An 11298-nucleotide genomic window follows, 5' to 3' on the forward strand; every position below is an offset into this window, starting at 1 on the left:
GCAAGGGTTTTGTAATATGTTGCATTGTATGTAATATGTCACCACTGGCCATACACTATTAGTTGAAGCCGTGAACTTTGTTCCTTTTTCCATTCTACCTTTATTCACCTGAGCACTCACTATTGTCTAATTCAATAGCTAGTTTTGCATGCAAGTGAAAAATCAAAAGCATTTGTACCGAGCAGAAACCCGGATTGTCAAATGTGCTGCAAATGTGCGTGCAGTACTTTTCCTAGTGAGGCGGCAGGCAGACGTAATGCATTCAAAGAGGTATGCAGAAAGGGCACTCAGCTCAATCATGGGCTGAACTCAGGACGGGTGAAAACCGTTCGGATGAATGAGCTCGGCCTTGCTGACCCAAGCAGAACAAAGCGTGGAGTGGAGGGGGGCTATTGTCACCCAGGGATGAGGATGTCACAGAGTCCATAGAGGCCAGTGTGACCTCCATGATCCACACGTGATTCCCTATACAACTGTCAGAGGGGTCAAAGCTCAACTAGCTTAGTTACATTTCCAGAAATGAAGAAAAAAAATGAGGACCATCAAGTTCTGGCTCCAAAAATACTTTTTATTGACAACAATAATATACCTGTGTCTTTACAGACAATTGCAGAGAGATAATGGTATAAAAATTGTAAACATAAATACATTTAAATATCATAAGAAATAACTTAACTGTAAAAAAAGAACTATTCACTTGTGTAAAAAACTGTTGGCAATGGAAACACTGACTGAATGCATAGTATCTTCACTGTTCATTGGATATTTAGCCCTTCCCTTTTTAAATAATTATATAACAATAGTAAAGACAACATCAACATTGTGAATACAAAAATACAACAAGTCCAGTGTTTCTACAAGTGCTCTGTTTCGGCAAAAAGAGAGGCCTTGGTTGTCTTAACAACAGTGGCTACAAAAGAGCTCATCTTTTTGTTTCTCTCAATCTTTTAAGTCCCCACAAGGTGAAGTGCTCTGCCATACATGATTTTATCTTTCTGTACAGTGTGTCCATCTTCCGTTAAAAAGCACAGACGTCGGTTTCGGTCTGGTGACTGAACATAAAAAGTGCCTCGTCATCTCGCCCTGACTGCCATAGCTGATAGTTCAACTCCACCAGACCCGGTGGAAATCCACCCCCTTTTGTATCCCATCTAGATGGATGGATCTGATCTTCTTTTTTTCTTCTCAAAATGCTTTATTTTGTGGTTGTTTGTCTTCTTTTTCCTCCATCAGGAATTTTCCCAGGGTAGTGTGTCCATCAGGGATCACTCTACTCCCGTACAGAGAGAGTCCTTCACAGGTCTTGCTGTTGGGGGGACCCTTCATCGCTCAGGGAGGTTAATGATGGGTACCCACTGGTCCATGCACCGGCTCTCCCTGCAGAAGCGGTTCACTTTGCTCAGGGCTGGGTCTTTCCAGGAGGAGGAGTGTGGGCTCTGCAAAGACAAGAGAAAAAGAGCGAGAGAGTCAATCGTTGCAAAAATATCCTAATGCCTGATTTTATGGCCTGCAATAAAATAGATAGACACCTGGGAGTTTCAAGACGATGAGCAATTCAAGTTATTTCCCTCAATGAAAATTCCACAGGAGTCATTAATAGCAAGACTGAGTTGTTCGGTTACAGGACACAAGGAGTGAGTAATTAGTGGGAGTGGGAATGTTCTGGCATATCCAGAGAGAGTGTCTCATGTGCCCCAGTAAAATAAAATAACTTTTTAACCATTTTTAGCACCTGTTTGTGTTTGAAAGTTATGATTTTTGAGTGAATATAAGGTGAATAAAATGGAAATAGATACTTACAGTGACCAGGACACAGTGCAGATCCATGGGCTCTCCCCCCTGTGTCCCTCCGCCGAGGATCTCTGCCAGACGCCTGGTGTTGTTAACTCGCAGGATGCTGATGTCATTCTCACAGCAGAATGCCTGGATCAGGGTGAAGTGGATCTGAAGGGCCACGTCCTTTACATCCTCGTCATCTGTTGCCAGGATGCACAGAACCACATTATCTGGATCTCTAATGATGAAAGTAACAAATATGTGGTTAGTAACACAGTAACATAACATGAAATGCAGACATTCTAAACAAGCATGCATAGACAAAAACTACATCATTGGAACTTTGAACTCTCACTGGTTTTAAAGTATAGCCTACTTACACATTCAATGATTTTGCTGCTTCATAGACCCCTACTGTAATGCATCCTTGGGGTAATGCCAACGAGAGAACCTCTTCCAATGCTTTTGCCACTGTATCCATCCTAAAACAGAGAAAATAGTGTATTATTAAAACGGACATCAAACTCACATCAACTTTCACATATGCATGGGCAAAGCTCAACTTATTGAAAAGGAGGGTATGCCAGGGCTTGTCTATCTGACCTGGCAGACGAACGTTACTGCCAAGCGCAGGAGCTGGCTATCGTGTACTTACTAGGATTAACGTTAGCTAGCTAGCTAGCGTAGGTAGTTCTGTACCTTGACCTAGCTGCGAGGCCAACTGACTGATTTGCAAGTTCAAACTCTGACACCGCGTTTGTTTTTCGGTGCATGTCACTCCATAATTGACAAAACTCCTATTGTATGATGAGTACATAGATAGTCAATTACACTGAAGTTTTAAGTTCAGGTCAAAAGTGTTTCCCTAAAATTACCTGACACCGGCGTTACAGTGTTAGGCTAACTGCAGATTGGCTGGCCGGAACGCGTCTCGTGAGCTCAACAGAAAAGCTGGCGTTACATATTCGAATACTGCAAATACTTCAACCAAGCCAACTAACCAAGTCATAGCAACGTTGTCAAATGACTTAGACAACATTACAGAAGTTAAATATCTGAATAACAATACACTGACGTTTTCAGCATTATTTTTTAAATGTTAATGCATTGCATTGCTTGCCAAGTTCAAGTGAAAAGAGAGCCATTTGCAAGTTGCACTGGCATTGACGAAAGCGCTTTAAAGTAGTTTACCTTTCTGCAGAATAATCCCCACTTAGTTCCTCAAATGTCATTTTGCACATGAAATCAAAATCGAGACAATAATATTGCTTGCTGATATGTCACTGTTAGTGCTAGTGAAGTTGTGACACAGTAGCTACTCTGTTTATCGCTGTTGGAAATGAGACAACAACCGGTGTCCACAGATAATATCGCAAGAACAATGCAAGTGCATAGGATAATGTCAAATATTTGCATACTTAACATCATTGGCCACATGCTAATTTACCAAGATCCTTTCTGGGTGGGGAATGGCTGTAAATTGAGTGGCAACAGTAATGAGATAATCTGATTGGAAGACGATTTTAGAGAGGCGTGGTTTCTCTCCAGCTGTTGCAGCTACAATATGTGAGGTGCTGTGCCTCGTTAGGAAACCGGTCAAAATGTGTTATTCAAGGTCAATTTAGTTATTCAAGATAAAAAATATATATTTCAAAAGTTTGAAAGAAATGCTTTGACTGTATCGCTATCTGTCAGTGAATTTGTACATTTTGTAACAAGCACACAACACACACACATACACAAACGTATCCAAAGGGTCTTAAAGAACGATGACAAGTAAAGAGAGCGGTATCAAGTGGCAAGTGTTCCAAAGTTGCCCTGAACTACTAGGCTACTCTGTATGCTAAACCATCATAGAATGAGATACCATGTCTGTCAAGAAGTCAACTTCATAAACCAGAAAAAAAATACGTTTATCAATTGTATTGTCGAAAATGGAAATGGTCTACATATGATCACCTGTATTTTGCAAGGGAAATTATGCAACCTCACCTGTTATGAGAAAGAGCCGGGTATGGAGACAGAGCAACGAGACGCTACCAGTTTCTGATTGGACAGTCGGCAGAGCGTGCAAAACCGCTGCTCCTGGAGGGGAAAGTACAAACGCATGGCGCGAGAATGGTGACAAAGACTTTGCGAGGTAAGTAGGCTGGCCTTTGCATGCACGAAGAAAAATATGAGTCAAGGAATATGAGGCCTACATTTCAGAGGCCCATCTTCAAATAGGAAAGGTGAAAAAATTATATTATTAGGCCTATTTTATCTTTAACTAAGAAGAGCTGGGAATTTTGGTTGTCAATATTAATATATCGGTAATCTTTGGTATGATGACAATATAAATACAATTGACCTATAAGGATCAAATGCAGTGCTTCTTCTCATTGACTACTGTCTCCCTATGGGAGTGTTGGCTTACGGCCTCTGACGAGATGTTATGGCCTCTGACAAGAGGTCCATCCTTATGGCAGAGATGACAGTGCACACGTTCCATTACTACATAGTTGCTGGTTCCCTCCTCAATCACTATATAGGTGGCAACAGTCGGATAATGGCCAGTGCTCTCTCAGGCTTTTGTTTCTCAAGACACAGTGGAATAGTATTTCTTCTATGTATGTGGGTGTCCAGTCTAGACATCTGCTTGTAGGTCTGGACTGTTATGTCACAGGTAGTAGAATCCCGCTCTTTCCCTCTTCACAGCATCTTTACACATTTGTATCTACATTTGGCATAACCAGCTTATTTTATGCTTTTAAGACAAATGCATGCCTGGAAAAATTAGTTCCAGTGGTACCAGATGTAATTTCATTGCCCTCTGCTGAGTTTTCAGGGGTATTTCTCTCCTCCAAACTCGGTTCCTCTACCGAGCTGACAAGGTAAAAATCTGTCGTTCTGACCCTGAACAAGGCCCACTGTTCCAAGGCCGTCATTGAAAATAAGAATTTGTTCTTAATTAACTGACTTGCCTAGTTAAATAAAGATCAAATAAAATAAACATGGCGCCAAGGAAGCTCAGAGGGCTGAACAAAACTTGAAGGTGAGTTAAAACGCGATCTTAAAGGGGAATTAAAACGTGATCTTAAAGGGTCAATCTGCAGTTGCTATATACAGTAATTTTGATTTATAAATGAATTACATGTACCCGTTGATTCAATCTGTATCGCTGAATTTACATATTGTACGATATAAATGTAAAGGTATTTCAACGGTTACCGTGAATACAGTCTCCACTAACGTGGGAACGTTGCCTCTACATTTCAACCACGCTAGAACGCTGTATTTCTGCAATATGCATTGAATAGAGTCCTTGCAGAATATAACTTAGAAATGTCTCATGAATTTAGTTCAACTGTCGACTCGTACCGCATCAGAACCCAAAATATAAGCTTGTTTGTAAACAAAATAAATGCAAGCAATTATAGCCTCAAAATATGGTTAAAAATTAAATTTTGATATCATGGATTGATGGTCAGTTTCTCCACCCATCGCTGTCTATGAATTTGAGAGTGGTTACATTTATAGCCCCATCCCTCAGGTTCTTACCGGAACATGGCAGGGATTACGCTGTGTTATTTCTGTGTTATTTTTTAAACTGCTTTCATGGTTTTATGTTGGACTTTAGTATCTTGGTCACTTGGTGTACAAAGCAATATGATGGCAGTTTAGATTTTTTGTTTTAGAATGAAATGTATTTTCTTCTAGATCGACAAATGTATGGTCCTTGAAAGTTGGATCCTTTCATGTAATGTCCCTTTTTATACACCAGGGGGAGATAGAGCTTCATTGATCATAGAGCAGCATGGAGCTCAGTTCTAGAAAACAACTTTGATTTTGGCCTTTTGATGCCATCAGTTTGTCTCAGAGAATATTCAGCACTACTGCTTCAAGCCTATCTATACATTAATATCAGGTTGCATTTGGTTACACATTTACACATTACTGTTTTATCTACTATATCAAGAAGAAAAAAAAATTAAATTAAAAGTATGTTACCAGTAGACTGTGTAGATTAATAATATTATACCTATAATAGTATTTTTAATAAATATGAATTATTATCCTTTTTTTCTAATGCCGTCCCACTAGAAATGATCAAACATTTGATATTTTCCAAAAATTCATACCCTAGAGTCGTGTATACAGTCAGTGTTTATTTTGTGACTGCCATTGTGGGATATTGAGCTGCCCTTATTTTACATGTGAAATGCATACAATCAAAATATGACAGTACATCATATTAATGTAATTACTGAAGGGAGCCCATGCAAGCTATATCAAACTTAAAGCTTTTATGAGTCTAATGAAAAAAATAACCCCAGGGAGTGTTTTGTAATGGGCAAAAGCTCAAAGCTCCTCTCTCTAAGCAGGGAGCAGTAGTAGCTACAGTACCCTTGAGGAGCCAGCGGCCCCATTCTTACTTTATTCTCTCCTCCAGCCCGCAGCCTGGAACAAGGGCAAGGTTAACGCTGTGGCCTGGAGCCTACACCAGTCTACACCGGAGAGAGGGCGCCTAATGTACTTCCATACAGGACCATCAGATGATAAATCACTATTGTACAGCACAACCGCTTCCGCCTCAACTTGTGTTATATTAGTGGTCGGCTTAGACTACTCCTGAAATGGTGTTTTAAGGGCTTCGTAAAATTAGAGACAATCATTTAACGAAATCAAGTTAGGGAAACTTTAAAAACGATTAAATCAACTAATTCAGCCGAGAGAAAAAAAGAAAAGAAAAATACTTTTTTTTAAACTCTAAACAAAACACAAAAAACTATTTCTCCAATTAGAGCTGCTTGTACAAAACAAATGAAAGGTGACATGCTCAAGTGATACTGTATAAGCACATTATTAAATATACATACATCAAGAGAAACAAATAAAGATGGGTTTAGGCCTCAATCAAGAAAAATATAAGAAGAAACATTTATCTGTGAATTATGTGTCTAAAAATGACCTCAACATAATTTGATCAACTATGGCTTTAATACAAATCGAATTCAAACATTGTAACTCCATTCAGCAGTAATAAACGTCCTTTTTGTTGCATTAGTAAGATGGTGCCATACAGAGGAAAATGGAGCGCGGCGCGGAAGTTGTAGGGGATAGGTCTGGGTGACACCCATGATAAATGCATCAGGTGCTGACACCACTATCGAAAAGAAAAAAATATACCTTTGTCTTGTCACAATAATCCTAATCTGTTTGGTGATAGGGGTACATTAAAACGATAAGCGAGAGGAGGGGGGGAAAACACATAAAAGAATGGGACCGCCAGTCGAGGATGATAAATGTGGTCTCGGCGATAGAGAATCCGTGTACGACATTTCCTTCTAATGGCCTGATTGCTCAATTAATTCCATAGCTGGTTCTTTTGCAGCCCTCTTTAATGTGGAAACAGTCATATTTCCTCCCAGATTAGTATAGATACAGGCTGACAGTCTGCACTGCTCAAGGTATTTGGGAGGCATAATTCATTCATAATGCCACAATACGCCCCATCTATCATCTCAGGTTTTTCCTCCGCCACCTCGCTCCCTCTTCTCATTCCCAGCTCCTGGCTCTTTGGTAAGGAGGGGCCCGGCCTGGGCCCCGTGTGTGAGGTTGGAAAGTGGGGTGTGTGAAGTTGGAGTATGTGTGTGTGTGTGTGTGTGTGTGTGTGTGTGTGTGTGTGTGTGAGAGGTGGTGGTGTGTGTGAAGTAAGAGTGTGTGGGCGGTGGTGCGTGTGCGTTTTGTAGGGGGGGGGGGGGGGGGGGGGGGGGGGGGGGGGGGGGGGGGGGGGGGGGTGTAGAGAAGGTTGGGAGGTCGGCAGCTTCTCTCCCACTGATGTATTAGCTGGCATATGCAAGCGATGAATTACCAGGCGAAGGGAGTCAATTATCCACTGTAAAAGAACTAGTGACTGGTCGCCCCGGTGGCCCCAGGGCCCCTTTTCCAATTCAAGGAATGATTTCCCAAAGAGTGGGAGAGGAGAGGAAGGAGCATGTGAGGGGGAGGAAGAGGAGGAAGAAGGAGGGAAAAGAAACAACCCGCGTCCCCTACTCCACTTTCTTCACCCTTCGTTCTCTCCACTCAAATCCAGAACACGGGAAGCTGTGTGAAAATGCTATATGCTATTATCACCCCTTCGGAGTACATAAACCATCACTTATGATGGATGTGTATGGGATTTGGAATGGATTTAGTCAAACAGCAGCCATTACCCCCTCTTACCTATTTCTCTCTTCTTCGTTGTATTGAAATTGGGCCCCTAGTTGATCTGGCCTAGCTATTAAAGTAGAATATTTGAGTAGTCACACACACTGTCCCTCGTCACCTTACCATGTAATTTTTGGTTGGCCACTGATTTCTCTAACCTCTTTTTAGAGGCGAGAGGAATGGAGGGTAGGGAGCGTTATGGGGTACTCCATCCGGACCCTTTTTGGATGTACGCCAATGCAAGCGTCCCTGCCGCTGACTGACACAGGTGACACTTAGGGAAATGAGGTCATTAGCTGGATTTACAGGGGGTTTTGATAGCTGGGTAATGGGTTTTAATGATAGAATTGAACATACAGAGCCACCTGGGACAGACAGCGTGTACAGGCAGACAGGTCGTTTAATAAAGTGAGAGAGGAACCGAGTGTGGAGGAGAGAGAGGGGAGAGAGATCAGGATGGAGAGAAGAGAAAAGGAGAGAGAGAGAGAGAGACTGTTTGTGAGAGTATGCATAAGGAATGTGGAACAATCCTCAGCACTGAGCTCTGTATCAGAAGAAGAGGAATCGTGATCGACTTTCCAAGTCAGATAACCGCCTTCATTTTCAGATCCCCCATCTGTAAAATAAATTGACTTTGTACAGTATGTGTAATGGTCAAATGTGCACACCATCGGCAGTAGGCATATTCAAACACACAACAAACTGTGTGAAGTTTTACAAGTGGCATGAGTGTCTAAATTACAGTACAGAATATGCATTACTTTACCATACCGTTGAGGTACTCTTTACCAAAAATGAAACCACTTGTTGATAAGGATGGGTATGACTTCCTTTATCAATTGTATTATGAACAGTAGGGCATTCAAAGAAACTCAACTCATTCAAGAGAAAAGAACACAAGCCCAGAGTCTGCAAACGCAGCCAAGTCCTAGAGTTTTAAGTCTTAAAGTTAAAACATTTCAAATGGAAACAGATAATAACAAAAGATTCTTAAGTTATAAGAGAGGATGCGGCCATAAGCCTGACCAGAATTGCAAATGAGTTAAACAAACAAGTGGCAGATATAATACTAAAACAAAAGAGACTGGTATCCAGTATTTAAGCTGCATAAAAGCTGCCAGTTGGGGTGGGTATTAGTGCTGTAACACTTTATTTGAACTACATTATGCGTACAAAAGACAGCAGAGTTATATAACACACAACCGTGTAACTATCCATGAAGGTTAAAAACATTTACTTTCAATGCCATGAAGTATGTTTACTATCAAACAGAAAACTTGGGCACAAAGTTGTCCAACATACATTTGCATTAGATTTGGAAAAGAGGTCATGTCATTTTCATTTACATTAGCGTATAAAAGAGACTATTTTATACAGACCGCCGTTGGGATAAAAACAGTAGTGGAAGTGGAGGATCTACGTATACAACCTCTGACCTCTATCCCCTACAGAGGAGAGCCTTCTGATTGGCCAGACTGCCTCTCTCCTCAAAACCCCAGGATTCAAATCAGGGCCGAACAATCCAAATCCCGTCTTGGAGACCGAGAGCCACATTCATGCAGCCCACCGACCGTCGAGCGCCCGCTCTCTCGCCACGAGGCGAGAGGAGAAGGACCCGAGAGGATAGGTGGAGAGAGATGAAGCCAGTTTGCCCTGGGCTGTGGGCTGCTACCAAAAGAGGTTTTCTTTGTAAGAGAGAGAACAAGGACTGACCCTAGTCCACAGTGGATCTTTTCCTAAATTGTATCATACGTATGTGTATCAGCCGTACCACTAATCGCGAGGAAGTAGTCAAAGATTTTTGCAAGTGTTATCTGTTACAAGTCCAATTTAAGCGCTAAGATTCTGTGACAGAATGCTTGTATACCACCTGCTGAATACAATAGGCTATTACCTGGCTTCCCCCTAACTACCGCACCTGTGATATTTCTGTAAAGTAAATACCTGAGCATTACAGATCTGAGCAATCCAGCAACAACAGAAGCAATTCTGGTGGATTATCTGTGCTCAGGTAGTAGGAGGTGCATTGACAATGGGAGTTATGATTATTACTGAGGCTGTGGGAAATAGCTCTGCTACTAAAATAATTATGTTTATCAACATGTGTTCACTATTCACTCAGGGCCACATGGTAAGATGCCCTCTCACAATGCATTTACAGTATGTGTTTTTAAATGGAGCAATTTAGTAACACTTTATGTTGGGTTGATAAAGCAATGTGTTTTTCCCGCCTCTATCTGTACAAGCTTCTATTGGTATGCCGTTGGACTAGCATGCGCACGCGCGCGCGCGCACACACACACACACACACACACACACACACACACACAGTGTTTTCCTACCAGACCAGCGGAGGCAGTAATGGCTTGTTGAGCCGCTATTAGGTCAGGCCCGGGGGCCAACAGGAGCCATATCTCAGAGAGTATTGACCAGCTCGGTGGCCCCTCCCCAGCCCTTCCTCCCCCTGTCCCTGATCCTGTAAAGTAATACTCGTGTCAGGGAGGTAATTATCATTGATCTGCAGCAAAAGGTGACACATTTCACTGTTGCTCCGCTCGGTGATTCATCCTCTGTTGTGGTTCGCTGCCCTGTTGTTACAGTGGATCTAGGGTCTGGGTCTTCTTACTAGTGATTTGTTCAGTCAAAAGAACAAATGTTTCGACTCATTTAGTTCATTTGATTCAGTAATGCCCAGAGCATGCAGACGCAGGACCTCCCTACTTATACTTCAGCGTCCCCCTACCGGCAAACGATGAACTGAAAACTTGAAAGAGTCATGATTCTACGAGCCTCTCGTTCACATGTTGTTCACCATAGGGGGCTTATTGGAGCTGTAATTTGTGACTGAGACTTGTAAACGTGTGCTTTAAACAATGTACATTTGTTGATTGCTAGGCAAACAAATGCGATTATTTCTTAGTACATTTGAAACGAGGCCTAGGTGTGGCCACGGAAGGGACTAGATTGTGAACGACTCTTGGCGGAATGCTTTGCTTGACTGCCGTGAAGGTGATAGGTCCAGTCGTTCCCGAACTGCAGCCCCCCCCCCCCCAAACGATTTGTTCTCGAGTTTGAGTTTGTTGAGCAGAGGCTGTGTCCCTCATAACATTCAATTATTAATTAATTGCGGTCATTCTTGCACCATGCGATCAATTATCAGTTCTAGCCATGTATTTTTCTTCTCTATGCTCATGTTGTATTTTCCTGCGGCCAGCAGTAGCAGGGCAAATGAACGCAAGTCACTCAGAAAAACGAATCATGACTCTCGAGTTGGTAAAAAGAGTTGTTCAAAAAGAACGAATCGTTCGCGAACTGCACATCACTACTTCT

At 41.9% G+C, this 11298-nt stretch overlaps 1 protein-coding gene across 1 annotated transcript; it reads right to left on the minus strand.

Moving 5' to 3' along the window:
- Window positions 1–547: 547 nt before the first annotated feature.
- On the minus strand, window positions 548–3159 carry LOC139387574 (growth arrest and DNA damage-inducible protein GADD45 alpha-like). The gene is made up of 4 exons (XM_071133903.1): window positions 2968–3159; window positions 2157–2258; window positions 1801–2014; window positions 548–1436 (listed from the first exon to the last, which is right to left on the minus strand). The coding sequence occupies exons 1-4, from the start codon at window positions 3015–3017 to the stop codon at window positions 1323–1325; spliced, it is 480 nt and encodes a 159-aa protein (XP_070990004.1). The 5' UTR covers window positions 3018–3159; the 3' UTR covers window positions 548–1322.
- Window positions 3160–11298: the final 8139 nt, after the last annotated feature.

The sequence above is a fragment of the Oncorhynchus clarkii genome, chromosome 28 (assembly GCF_045791955.1).
Source record: "Oncorhynchus clarkii lewisi isolate Uvic-CL-2024 chromosome 28, UVic_Ocla_1.0, whole genome shotgun sequence".
Classification (NCBI taxonomy): domain Eukaryota; kingdom Metazoa; phylum Chordata; class Actinopteri; order Salmoniformes; family Salmonidae; genus Oncorhynchus; species Oncorhynchus clarkii.

Coding starts and splice junctions, on each gene's coding strand:
- LOC139387574 (XM_071133903.1), bottom strand. CDS start 3,017: ATGTGCAAAATGACATTTGAGGAACTAAGTGGGGATTATTCTGCAGAA. Junction 2,015..2,156: donor GCAGCAAAATCATTGAATGT/GTAAGTAGGCTA, acceptor TTTCATCATTAG/AGATCCAGATAATGTGGTTC. Junction 1,437..1,800: donor TGCACTGTGTCCTGGTCACT/GTAAGTATCTAT, acceptor TTGTCTTTGCAG/AGCCCACACTCCTCCTCCTG.